We start from the raw sequence: 14,179 nt of genomic DNA on the forward strand, positions 1-14,179 counted from the left end.
TCAGACACAACCGAACAACTGAACTGAACGGTCTTAGCCATCGTGGGCCATGACTGCTGATGTCAGTACTCTGTGTTTGTCCGAAGACATGTTAAATCTGGAAGTTTGGTGGGGTTAGTGTAGCATGCAGACAGACCCTGGGCATGTACCATCTGTTCTTGGAAAACATGTGTCTCTTACTAGCTGTGTGTCCTGGGCACTTTCCATTGACCTCTCTGGAATTTCTTCACCTGAAATACAGAGATAATAGAAGAATCTGTGTTGTGGGGTTGTTGTGAAAATAAACAGAGCTAATACACTGAGAATAGTGTCTGTTAATGGGAAGTACCATGTACTGTTTATTAGACACACTTATGTACAGTTTTGCATGTTGGGGTCCCTGAGAAGCATCCTGTGGCATCACCAAACAGCACAGGTGAGAAAGAGAAACGGACCCACAAGGGCATCAGGAAATAATGTGTTGCAACCTACTTGGACCCCGTCTTTAAACTCATACATTGCTTCTCTCCAGGTAAAGCTGGTTAGCATCGATGCAGCGGAAATAGCAGATGGCAACCCCTCTTTGGTTCTTGGGCTGATTTGGAACATAATCCTCTTCTTCCAGGTAAAATCACTTCTTTCCCATAACACACATCAGTCCTCTCCGCCAGTACAGGAGTGGGGCCCAGATCGCGGGAGACAGTGAGATTTCATTTCTGACAGATTTTGCCTTTTCTCTTTCCTAGAAAAGAACCAGAGGAATCTTGGTTGCTAAAGATTTTTGAATCCCTATGATTCTAAAAGTGATATGAGCTTTGTTCTTCTCTTGGGACTTGAAGAGTTAAATATTTACCTGGAAAAGTAGTTTTCTTCTAAAGGGTCCCAAGAGCCAGGGAAATACTTCCAGCCAAAAATTGAACTAGGTAGAGTTACTCTCCTAACATGACAAGTAGAAAGCCTCTACAAAGACAGCTCTAGGAAGAGGCGTGTGTAACAGGGGAGACCTTGCAGCCTTCACACCCTCAGCATCTGTCTGAAAATGCAGATCTTATAGAAGAAGGACGGGGTCTGGGGCTGGAGTGTGAAGGGGTTACTTCAAGTTGTGCCCAAGTTCTTTTCCCTGAATAGGAGGGAGTAAGCTGACAGTTCATCTTCTAAAATTCTAAAATCCCCCTCTTTTGAAAGAGAAAATTATGGCTCACTATTTAATGGCCCTCCCAAGAGTAAAAATGATGTACACAGAGGTGGAGCCAGGTCAGGAGGCCCTCATCAGCAGCTTCTGCCCAGAGCTAGACAGACTCCAGGAAGAGATGATCCTCCCTGCTAAGCATCCTTGCATGCACCAGAAGCCACACGAAACAGCCTGGCCATCATGAGTATTGACACACAACCTTCAGGCAAGAGTAATCAGTTCTGCATGAGCTGATCCCTCCAGCTGAGGTCCAAGAGAGCCCATGCTGGGTCTGCCTCCTGGGTCTGAAACATCGTTTTCCTTCCAGATTAAAGAGCTCACGGGCAACCTCAGCAGAAACTCTCCATCCTCCAGCCTGTCACCCGGCTCGGGGGGCACAGACTCAGACTCCTCCTTCCCACCCACACCCACCACAGAGAGGAGCGTGGCAATCTCGGTGAAAGACCAGAGGAAAGCAATCAGGACGCTGTTGGCCTGGGTGCAGAGGAAAACGAGGAAGTAAGCCCCGTGCCCTGCTCCCCAGCACCCCACGCTGCTACCAGGCAGGGGGAGGAGGGCAGAGGAAGGTGGTGTCACTGTTTACTCGGTTCTGTGTCCATTACATGCCCGGCGCTTCCCGTAGACTCTCAGAACAGGAAATTCTGTCCTTTCTGTGTCTGCGCACAAGACTGTCCTTGCTCAGTGTTTGGTTTGCAGAAATCTGATGAGGGAATTTGGATAGAAATCCGAGGGGCCTTCACCACTTTAAATCCCTAAGTGGGGTTGGCCCTTGGATTCTAGTAACATGGACATGTTTGTTATTATGGGTTTCCCAGGTGGCGCTAGTGGTAAAGAACCCACCTTTCAATGCAGAAGACCATAAGAGATGCTGGTTCGATCCCTGGGTCAGGAAGATCCCTTGGAGGAGGGCATGGCAACCCACTCCAGTATTCATGCCTAGAGAATCCCATGGACAGGGAAGCCTGGCGGGTAACAGTTCATGGGGTCACAAAGAGTCAGACACGACTGAAGCAATTTAGCACGCTTATTATTAAGTACCTATTTACCTACTTAGAAGCAAGTAGCAATCAAGGCTGCAACCTATCAGAGTCAGGTCTGGCCCTCCCAACACTGAGACAGGTTTAACCCCTGCCAGATTGGGAAGACCTGGTGCATCAGTTTCCTCTCTAAGGTGCACCTGTAAGATGGTGACTTACTACTCACCCCCTTATGGGAGAGTTAGGGTTAAATGAAATAAACTCTGTGAAAGCAGAGTACCAGCACTTCATAAGCACTTAGCATCAGATCCCATCTTCCCAGTATATGGAAATAAAAGGTGGCAGGAAAAATAAAAGATGGAAGGGAGGTTAGATCTTCGGGGTTTTGATTAAGGGGTTGAACATGATAGAGTTGATTAATGTGAACAACCATTAAATGTTTTAAAATAAATAAAGCAAAAGTGAGCTCACTGCCAGGAGTTAGGGTGACTGTAACGAAGAGGAAGGGTATTTCAGGGGAGTCAGTCTGTATGACCACTGTGGCGGTGGTCACAGGTCTGGGTGCTTGAGACAAAGTGTCCTGGCGCTTCTGCCACACCCGTGACAGTGAAACCAATGAAGTCCTAGTACGTGGCTTATAGCCCTGGCTCGTCTGTGTCTCGTAGCCCTGGACCCGCGTCGGTGTCTGGTTCTGATGACACGCGCCTGTAACATAAGACGCTATGTTGAAGGAAGCAATGATGGGGCTCTTTGTACTGCTTTTGCAACTTCTTATGAATCTCCATAGACATCTAAATAAAAAGATATTTGTGTTTTTCTAAGAGTGTTCAGTGACCCCAGTAGGGAAATGGACAGCAGGAAGAGGGGCTCCCGAGGGATGGAGTCTAAAGGAAATTAATACAGGATGACCTCTGTTTATCATTTTTAAAGTTGTAATTTTATTTCTGCTAATCATGAAATTAGCTAGCACTTACTGAGTGGCTTCTGTGGGGCACCTACATCACACATGGTCCATGTGGTATGGCCACTCTGGGGGCAGGTTCAACCTAATACTTCCCCATGACAGCTCTGTTTTATAAGTTTGAGGCCAAGAAGGTACGTGGTCTGCCCAAGGCCACAGCGCTGGAAGCACGGAGGGGCAGCCGGGGTATGAACATGAACTTTCTGGCTTGATTTTATGACACGACACACCCGGTGTTTGCTGCATTTCAAAGATCACTGATAAAAGGAATCGTGTTAAATGAAGGCTTTATGTGTCTATCTGGGAGGGGGAACTCAAGTTGCTGTTATGTTTCCTCGTGCAACATAACCTTCCTGTTCGGTTGGTCCGGAAATGGAAACACAGATGGGTCAGTGCAGCTGTCCTGATACTCAGGGCCCAGGGCATCTAGTCCTCGCCAGGTCAGCAGCTCCCAGCCCCACTCGGAGGCCAGTGAGGCATCACTGAGTCTGTTTACCCACCTGCCCTTCAGGTATGGTGTGGCGGTGCAGGACTTTGCAGGCAGCTGGCGGAGCGGGCTGGCTTTCCTGGCTGTGATCAAGGCCATCGACCCCAGCCTGGTGGACATGAAGCAGGCGCTGGAAGACACCATGCGGGAGAATCTGGAGAAGGCTTTCAGCATCGCTCATGATGCCCTTCACATCCCCAGGCTGCTGGAGCCAGAAGGTAGCCATGGTCCTCTCTCTTTCTCTTTCTTCATAATTTATTTTTAACCTGTAACACCTTCTGTCCACATGGGAATTCTGGAGAATACAGAAACATCTAATGAAGTCATTTTTATATCTCCTATATTCCTGCCGCTGACATCAGTTCCCCAGTGTTTTTCCTTATATCTCAATACAATTTTTTAACACAGGATGTAATTGGGATCATTCAGTGTATGTATGACTTTGTCTCTTCCTTTTTTTTTTTTCTTTAAGGCTTTTAGAACTTTTTTTATTGTGAAATATAACATGCATGTAGAGAAATGCATGAAACAAACATGCATTTTTGTGATTCTGTGATAATCACATGTGAACATCTGCGTAGCTACTATCCAAGCTCACAGCCTGCAGCTCCCATTACTACCCATTTTGCTATTTAATTGTCAAGATGTCTCATTATTTTGATTTTTTTATGTTCTTCCTCTACTACTTTCTTTTGTATTAAACAAGCATTTCTGCTTTAAAAAAAATCCTTTACTTTGTACTGGTTAACAAATAACTGACAAATAATACTGTGACAGTTTCAACTGCACACAGCAAAGGGACTCAGCCATACATATTTGTGTATCCATTCTCCCCCACACTCCCCTCCCGTCCAGGGTACCACATAACATGTATCTTCCTTTTTATAACCTAAACATTATAATTGTGACATAAATATTTTGTATGCTGCTAGGATGTCTTCATTATGTTTTTATTGGCTGCATAATGGTCCATCTAGAGGGCATACCAAAGTGGACTTAACTCTTTGCCACTGGTAGATGTTGAGGTTGTTTTGGAGTAGTCACATTTGTATATAATGCTGCGATGAACATCTTATAAGATAAAGTTCAGTGTGCGACTCGGATTATTTCCTCCAGGACCACATCCCATCTGCGGAATGATGCAGCTAGAAAGCACACACCTTTTTAAGGCGCTTGGTTATCTCTATCAAATCATATTCCACGTGGGTCAGGCTTATTTAGGATTCTCTCCAGCAGTGTGTCAGGGTCTCAGCTCAACAGACTCACTGATGGGATGGGCATTGAACTGGCTGCTCACAGGGAGGGGCCCGGACAGCAGGGAATAGCAGAAGCTTGGGTACAAGGAGTCTTGGATTCTCTATCCCAGTTTCTCTGCTCATCAGCCAGGTATGAGGTTTCACTACTCAAATCATCCCCCTTCCCTTAAAGGGCTTAAATTTCCTGACATGTGAAATCAAGAGAAAAAACCTCCAGGGTCTGTGGGGTCCTTCACCGGGAAGCATCCCAGGATCCCATGTGAAAACTCTGTGCTCTTTTTGTGGGAATGTAAACTGGTTCAACGCTTATGGAAAACTGCACGGACAGCCCTCAGAAAATTAAAGAAGACAATCGTGTAAGCCAGCAAAGTCTCTGGTGTTCGGTCGCTCAGTCATGTCCGACTCTTTGCAACCCCGTTGACTGCAGCACGCCAGGCCTCCCTGTCTCTCACTGTCTCCCGGAGTTGGCCAAGTTCATATCCACTGAGTCATGAACACGACTATCCAACCATCTCATCTCTGCCACTCTTCTCCTTTTGCCTTCAATCTTTCCCACTATCAGGGTCTTTTCCAGTGAGTAGGCTGTTTGCATCAGGTGGCCAAAGTATTGGCAAACCTTCTACTGAACATATATTCAAAGGAAATTAAATTTAAAGAAAACAAGCTTGGGAATTCCCTGGTGGTCCAGTGGTTAAGACATGGTGCTTTCCCTGCTGTGGACCAGAGTTCAATCCCTGGTCAGGGAACTAAAATCCCATAAGCTGCACAGTGCAGCCAAAAGAAAAACACACACACACACACACACACACCAGAAAACCCCCAAAACAAGCAAAATAAAACCGAAGGAAAGGAAATTTCAGTCTTGAAGAAATATCTGCACACTAGTGTTCATTGCAGCATTATTCACGGTGGCCAAAGCATAGTAACAACCTGTGTCCATCAGTGGATGAATAGATAAAGAAAATGCCATGTATATACAATGAGATATCATTCAGCCATGGAAAGAAGAAAATTCTGCCATTTGTAACAACACAAATGAACCTGGAGGGCATTATGCTGAAATAGGCCAGACACAGAAAAATAAATACTACATGATCTCACTTATATGGGAAACCTAAAAAAGTCAAACTCATAAAACCAGAGAGTGTGATGGTGGTTACCAGGAGCTGGGGGTTGACAGTGGAGTGGAAATAGTAGGGAAACATACAAACTTTCATAAGTTCTGGCAAGTCTAACATACAGTATAGTGACTATAGTTAATGACACTGTATTGTCTACTAGAAATTTGATAAAGAGTAGATCTTAAGTTTTCTCAGCACGTCAAAATAAGATAACTATGCGAGATGATGGATGTATGAATTAACTCAATTGTGAGAATCATTTCACAGTGTCTGTGTATGTCAGGCCATCTTGTTGTACGCCTTAAATATATACAATTTTCATTTGTCAATTATACCTCGATAAAGCTGGAAAAAATTTAAAAATTTAAAGAATGTAAAAATAAATAAAATAAAACCTGTGTCGTGCATGTCCTTCTAACTCCTGTGTTTCTCTTAACAGACATCATGGTTGACACACCAGATGAGCAGTCCATCGTGACTTATGTGGCTCAGTTTCTAGAACATTTCCCGGAGCTGGAAGCCGTATGTCTGTTTTCCTTACCTGTAATTCAGAAGCTGTACATTTCCATCATGAGATGATGAGTTCTGACTGTGAGATGAAGCTGGTGTTCGAGCTGTGTGGCAGCTGTAATAACTGAATCTCGATCTCACGTGCCTTGCCACATTTGCATTTCAAAATCACAGCTAACGTGTGCGCCATTAAAAAGCAGAATGGGAAGTCAGGCACACCTCTCACAAAGCTCTCCCGATCCCAAACTTTTAAGATTAGAAGAGATGCCCTCTTGTTATATGAATCAGCTACTTGATTTTCTAGATGTCAGATGGGACATTTTAGCAGTCGACCAGATTTTATCAGAGCGTGAAAAAAATTTAAAGACAGTGACCAAGCACACGTTTTAAATTTTTAGAATCTGAGCATACTTGGTGACTGATTTTTGGAGCAGAATCAGACCTTTTAGAAGTTGTCAAGATTCTGTTGAACCTCCAGCCAACCCATGCACAAGCCTGGGATTATAATAATAATGATTACAACAGTAACAACAACCCTTTATTGACTTTATTGGAAAATTACTTTATTGGAACACCCATGACTGGCTCAGGGAAGCTTAGCAGTAAATGAGATGGATGAGGTCCCCGACATTGTGCAGCTTTGTTCTAATAGAACAGGTGAAAAGTCAACAAACACATTATTGTTCCAAGTAGTTAGAAATACTAGACTCCCCCCACCCCCCCAAAAAAATCATAGAGAACTAATACTCACAGGAGGGACAGGCTGCTCTTTTAGCCGGAGACTTGTCAGGTCGGCATCCTGTGTGTCTCTGGGCTGACTGCCACCCCTGCAATCCCACTTGACTCTGTATCATGATTTTCATTTTGTGGAAGAGAAGGTGCATGCTCAAAAAGCCTTAAAGACCTCTCCAGGGTTGCCCAGCTGCCAAGCGCAGAGCTGGGGTTTGATCTCAGTTCTCTGTGGTTCCAAAGCTCAGGCATTTAGATTCCTTACAACATATGGCTAAAACTGAGACCCCATTTTTGCACAACTCAGAAGAGCCAGGCTGGATCCTCTCCAGGCTTCCTATGTGTGTGTTTCCGATCTGTTTCTGGACCACAGATCACTTTCCAGGGTGCTTTAGAAGCAGGCATTCCATGGGCTGGAATGTCAGTTCTGCTACTTGAAGCTTTGTGACCTTGAGTTGTTTACTTAATCTCTCTGATACATGTCTGTATGAGATGCCATCTGTAAAATGGAAATATGACCCACATTTTCAGGGTTATGTGAAGAATAAATAGATATGTAAAGTCCTGTTGGCACAACAGTTGATGCTCAGAAAATGATGCTATTAATGTCATTCTTTAATTTAATCTTCATTATGAAATTCAGAAATACTAGGGACCAGGGCTTTTATTTATCCTGAGCTCTTCAGCCTAGGCAGAGTTTGGGATCAACTAAAATTTATGATGTGTGTGTGAGTCACGGTCATAGCTTGGATTCAGCAAATCTGACGCTTGAATCTCCCCAGTGCAGGGGTCAGAGACTGGGGCTGGGGAAGGAGGGGTCAAGCAAGATAGCACACATGGGGAAAGTCCCCCGACCCACACAGCACCACGCAGCCCCTCAGAACAGTCTGTTTGCATCCCTCGGGGATGCAGATGAGGCGGCCCAGCTGATCTAGACTCCTGTCGAACCGTTGTTTTTCTAAGTTTAACAATTGAGCCGAGTGTAGTGCACTTTAATAAATATTCATTAAGCCCTGGTTATGTGCCAGACTCTGTGCCTGGCTTTATGCCCTGACATATGGTTTATTTGGGTAAATGTACCATATGCATTTGAAAAAAACGTGTCTTGTACAGTGAAAGCACCAGTAGTCCAATTAGGTTGAGTTGGTTAATATGCTGTTCTAAAACTCTAGGGGAGGTACCCTTTTTTTTTCTTTTCCTATCAATGAGTGTGAGGGAGAAAAGGTAAAAATCTCTGACTTATGATTGTGATCATTCTTAGTTCTGTCCGATTTTGCTTTGTGTGTGTGGAAGCTATGTCATAAATGCATATACGTTAAGGATTGTTGTTTCTTTTTGATGAGGTCATCGTCTTGTTTTCATTTCATTTCATCATGGAGTAAATGTGTAGGAATATAGGAACTATCATAGGTTAGTATTTGTCTGAATTATCCTTTTCTGTTAATCTTTCTTCTTTCGGTGTACATGTGCTTATATTTAAAGCACGTTTCCTGTAAAAATACTATAGTCTTGTTTTTTATCCATTTTGACAAGGGTTATTAGTGTGTCACTTTATTAGTGTAGTCGTTGCCCGTTTACACAGATGTAATCTACCATCTTATTGTTGTTTTGCACTGGTCCTGTCCGTTCTACGCTGCTTTGTTCTTCCTTTCTCATTTCTTTTGGATTGTTCAGTTATTTTTTGGTTTCCATTTTATCTCCTCTGTTGGCTTTTTAGCCACGTGTTTGTTTTATCTTTTTAGTAGTTTTCCTAGGGGTTATAAAACTCATCTTGAACATACCTCAGTCTACCTTGGATTACTACTAGGTAACTTTCAGTTTTTAATTTGGCTGCGTCAGGACCTTCACCGCACCGTGGGGATCCTTTGGTGCGGTGCACAGATTCTAGTGGTGAAGTGCAGGCTCAGCAGCTGTGGCTCACGGGCTCCATAGTTATGTCTTGCACACTCGGTCGCCCCTCAGCTTGTGGGATCTTAGTTGCCTGACCAGGGATTGAACTCACATCCCCTGCAGTGCACGGCAGATTCTTAACCTCTGGATCCCCAGAGAAGTCCCTCACTTTTAAATAGGTACGCATTTTATATATTTTGTATATGCAGCTATTTGATGCCACTCACTCTTCTTCTCTCTTCCTTTTGCCATTATTGTCATTTGCTTTGCTTCTGTGTATTTTAATTCCCCATGGTTTGCGATTATTTTTGCTTTAAGCTGGAGACTTTTTAAGAAAACTTTTAAGATCGTCTTTTATATCGATCATACATTTACCGTTTTAAGTACTTCTCATCCCCATTCCAGAGCCAGGCTTTCATCTGTGATTATTTCTTTTTAGACTGAAGAATGGCCTTTGTGTTTCTTGTAGTATAGGTTAAACAGTCGTTTTACAGTCTTTATGCTAATTCTAACCCTGGGTTATCTTTGGGTCTGCTTCTAATGACTAATGTTTCTCTTGATTATGGATCTCTTTGTTTGCTTCTTTGTATCTTAAAATTTTTAATTTTATGCTATATCTGATATGTGATGAGGTACATGATATTTCCCCCACCCCCACCCCCAGAGAATGTAACCCTTTCCCAAACAAGGACCTATGACCAGGAGCTGACCATTTTGACCTTCTCAGAACTTGATAAGGACTCTGTTGCAGTTTTATTTAATTTCAGCCCTCTGGTTTCAACTAGTTTTAGAATGAGGTCAATCCACTCTCCCCACCAGTATATTGGGAGCCAAGCACTGCAAAACCACCAAGATTTCTCTCTACTTTCAGTCCTGCTCTCAGCTGCATCTTTTTTAAAAATTTAAATATAATTGCTTTACAATGTTGTGTTAGTTTCTGCTATACAGCAAAGTGATTCAGTTATATATGTATATGGTTCTCTGTACATACATATTCTTTAAATTCTTTGCCATTATGGTTTATTACAAGACACTGCTGCTGCTGCTGCTGCTAAGTCACTTCAGTCACGTCTGATTCTGTGTGACCCCATAGACAGAAGCCCACCAGGCTCCCCCATCCCTGGGATTCTCCAGGCAAGAACACCAGAGCGGGCTGCCATTTCCTTCTCTAACGTGTGAAAGTGAAAAGTGAAAGTGAAGTCGCTCAGTCGTGTCTGACCCTTAGGGACCCCACGGACTGCAGCCTACCAGGCTCCTCCATCCATGGGATTTTCTAGGCAAGAGTACCGGAGTGGCTTGCCCATTGCCTTCTCCGATTACAAGACACTATCAGTTCAGTTCAGTTCAGTCGCTTAGTCGTGTCTGACTCTCCAGGCCTCCCTGTCCATCACCAACTCCTGGAATTCACTCAAACTCATGTCCATCGAGTCGGTGATGCCATCCAGCCATCTCATTCTCTGTCGTCCCCATCTCCTCCCACCCCCAATCCCTCCGAGCATCAGACTCTTTGCCAGTGAGTCAACAAGACACTATAGCTCCCTATATTAAATGCTATAAAGTAGATCCTCTTGCTTATCTATTTTATATATAGTAGTTTGTATCTGCTAATCCTAAATTCCTAATTTATCCCTCCCCCACTTTCCTCTTTGGAAACCATGAGTTTGTTTTCTGTGGCTGTGGGTCTGTTTCTGTTTTGTAAAGAAGTCCATTTATGTAACATTTGAGATTACACATGCCAGTGGTATCATGTGGTATTTGTCTTTCTCTGCCTTTGCTTAATATGATGATGTCTAGGTCCATTCATGTTGCTGCAAATAGCATTATGTCGTTTGTTTTTGTGGCTGAGCAGTATTCCATTGTATAGATGTACCACGTCTTCTTTATCCGTTCCTCTGCCTAAGGACACCTAGGTTGCTTCTGTGTCTTGACTTCTCTAAATAGTTCAGCTGCACCGTGCTTACCAGGAGTCCCTTTGTGGGAAAACTAGTGTATGAAGAGAAGTGGGTTTTCACGTCTGAGGCCCTTCTGGATTCAATCTCTCACACCAGCCCAACAATCAGTAAAGATTAGCTGCTCTTTCCTTGTCTTCGGTGGGTTCACTTCTCAGTCCATATCCGGACTAGGCAGTGGCCCACAGGTATGAGGTCGCCGACAGTCTCCTCGCTTAGAAAGGGCCCATCCTTCTCCAGAGTTCAGTTCATTGAGACGTCTTTGCAGTCACAGCTTCGAAAACGACCTTTTCTTTAACTTATCTGATGGTTTCACATTTCAGCAGGAACGATAGTCACTCGCCCACCTCCAGCGGTGTCAGAACACTTCCACTCATTCTGAAGGGCTCTTGCTGGTTTGTTCTTGTGTTTTGAGAGGGGACTCTATGTGGCACTTAGACACTGCTAATTTCATAGTGTCCTCTGTTTCTTGGCAGGAGGATTTTGTGGATTCCGACAAAGAAGCCCCTATCGAATCCACCTTCGTTCGCATCAAAGAAACCCCTTCGGAACAGGAGAGCGCCATCTTCCTTCTGACCGAGGATGGGGAGCGAGCCTACACCATCAACCATGAGGCCAGCCACCCGCCTCCCTCCAAAGTCTTTGTCTGTGACAAGCCTGAGGACGCGAAGGAACCCTGCCTGGGTGGCGTTTCCAGCCAGGAGCTGGTGGACAGCTCCTCCGAGTTCATGAACCAGATTATCGAGCAGGTTCTCCAAGGGATTCCCGGGAAGCTCAACAGCACGAGTGAACCAGCTCCAGAATCGTCCATCCTGTCATCCCGAAAGGACAGCCGAAGGTCCAACTCTCTGCCAATCAAGAAGACAGTGCACTTTGAGGCCGATACCTACAAGGATGCCTCCTACAGTCAGGACCCTTTCTACAGTGCAGACCTGCGCATCGAAGGGAGCCCCGGAGAGACCAAGGAGTCGTCCAAGCAGGATGAACAGGTCTTGGTGGCTGACGTTGCTGAAGAAACATCGAAACGGGAGGCGCCAGAGATCCTGGAAGCAGCCTCTGACGAGGTCCCTGGCGACGTGTCCTCAGTGGATGGTGAGATCAGTCATCCTCCGACTTCCCAGACCTCTCCCCCCTGGAACGGGGCATCGGAGAGGGCATCCAGCCCTGGGGACGAAGGCCATCTCCCCTCACCCCTGGGAAAGAACACTGTTATGGCCGATGCCTTGGAGATCAAGGTGAAGCTGCTGACGGTAGAAGTGATGGATAAAGAAGACTATTTTGAAGCCATACCATTAAAAGCCTCAAAGTTTAACAGCGACCTCATCGATTTTGCCTCCACCAGCCAGGCTTTCAACGAGGTTCCTTCACCTCATGAGAAAAAGCCTGCAGAGGAGGAGGTGTCGGAGGATCACCCTGAAAGGTTGGGCAAACGGAGAGGGAAATCCACCCACAAGAAGACAGATTCGGATGAGGCCCCAGTGAAGCTCGACCAACCTGACCCTCACAAGGTCGCTGGAGACCAAGACCCAGGCTATTCTTTGGCCCCCGAGGAGGCCCCGGTGGGTAAAAAGCCAGAGGTGTATGAGAAGGCCAAACGCAAGTCCTTCCGACGCCGCCGTCGGGGCGAGGAGGAAGGGGAAGCCGAGTGCCTCCAGGGGCTCGGGGGAGAATTGCCTTCCAACCCGCCAAGCAGCAGCGTCAGCTTGGAGACCCTCCGCAGCCCCAGCGAGGAGGGCCTGGACTTCAAGCCGTCTCCCCCGCTCTCCAAGATTTCTGTCATCCCCCATGACCTTTTCTACTACCCGCATTACGAGGTGCCCCTGGCGGCGGTTTTGGAGGCTTACGCAGAAGGCTCGGAGGATTTGAAAAACGAAGAGATGGACCTGGAAGAACCGGAGGGCTATCTGCTGGACCTGGGGGCCAGGGAGGACGAGGCCGGGGAGGATGAAGCTGAGGAGGCCGAGGCCTCCCAGAGCAGCTTCGGCTTCTCTGGGCTGGGCGAAGACCTCCCCCAGGCCAGCGTCGCGGAGGATGCCAGCCCCGCCTCGGAACCCTCTCCCGCACCCTCGCCTGACGACTACCAGCAAAGGGAGGCCAAAGACAGCGTCCCCATGCAGGGCCACCAGGTATGTGACTATGGAGTCAGGAGCCCTGCGTGGGGAATTCTGTTCTTCTCCCAAAATCCCCTTGTGCGTGCGTGCTAAGTCGCTTCAGAAGGGTCTGACCCTGTGTGACCCTATGGACCATAGCCCACCAGGCTCCTCTGTCCATGGGATTCTCTAGGCAAGAATACCGGAGTGGGTTACCATTTCCTTCTCCTAAACTCCCCTTCTTCCTCCATAAAACAGAGAAATGTGGCTTCCCACACAGGCATCCTAGGTCCAGAATTTAGAGGGAAATTCACTCCAGGCTCAGGCAAGGAAAGGGTGAGTGCCTGAGAGGGACACTGGTCCAGTTTGGCACCCTGGGCACCTCGCTGGCCTCCCTGTAGTCCTGGCCCTGCCCACAGGCTGCCCGGGAGATCAGCTGAGGTCATGCTTGGTGGCGTGTTCCAGCGTATTGATAGCAGAAATCATTTTCATCAGTGATCACAGCTCCGCCTCTCCTGCACTGAATCAGCTGCAGCCCCTCCTCCTCCAGCAGCCGGGAAAACCAAGCCAGACCTCACACCGGACCCCAGCCTTGATGTTTCAAGGCCTGTTATCTGTTTGGCACGATAGTTTGGCTCCTACTGTTAGAAGTGGGCTGTATAAACAGGGCCGGGTGAGCGGGGCACGCACGTCTGGGCTGGAGCAGCCGGGCACATGCTGTCTGCCACCTCGAGTCTGCCTTCACCTGGCCCAGCAGCTCTAGAGGGGCCGCCAGAGTGTGCAATGAGAGGGTCCAGGGGACCCTTCCCCATCTGCCCCTCCAGACACGGCTGCTTCTTCCCCACCTCCCAGGCGCTCCTTTGCCTCCGGGCTTTGCTGGAGTTGCTCCCCTATCTGGAGGTCTTTGCCTGCCACCTGTGTGTGTGAGTGTGTGTGTGTGTGTGTGTTCGCATGCTCAGTTGCTCAGTCCGGTCAGACTCTTTTCGAGTCTCATGAGTCGTGATTTTCTCTCCCCGTAAATAGGGAGCATTTGTGTAT

At 46.5% G+C, this 14,179-nt stretch overlaps 1 protein-coding gene across 6 annotated transcripts in view; it reads left to right on the forward strand.

The window, feature by feature from the left end:
• CLMN (calmin) overlaps positions 1–14,179 on the forward strand; it is a 132,935-nt gene that overhangs the window by 94,535 nt on the left and 24,221 nt on the right. For all 6 annotated transcript variants that reach the window (XM_088829872.1, XM_055418472.2, XM_055418473.2 and 3 more), the window contains 5 exons: positions 512–604; positions 1,479–1,669; positions 3,621–3,814; positions 6,413–6,495; positions 11,528–13,177. In XM_088829872.1, coding sequence (XP_088685998.1) covers positions 512–604; positions 1,479–1,669; positions 3,621–3,814; positions 6,413–6,495; positions 11,528–13,177 — 2,211 coding nt within the window. The remainder of the gene's footprint in view (positions 1–511; positions 605–1,478; positions 1,670–3,620; positions 3,815–6,412; positions 6,496–11,527; positions 13,178–14,179) is intronic.

This window comes from Moschus berezovskii, chromosome 21 (assembly GCF_049115385.1).
Source record: "Moschus berezovskii isolate FMDL1 chromosome 21, NW_MosBer_1.0, whole genome shotgun sequence".
Classification (NCBI taxonomy): Eukaryota; Metazoa; Chordata; class Mammalia; order Artiodactyla; family Moschidae; genus Moschus; species Moschus berezovskii.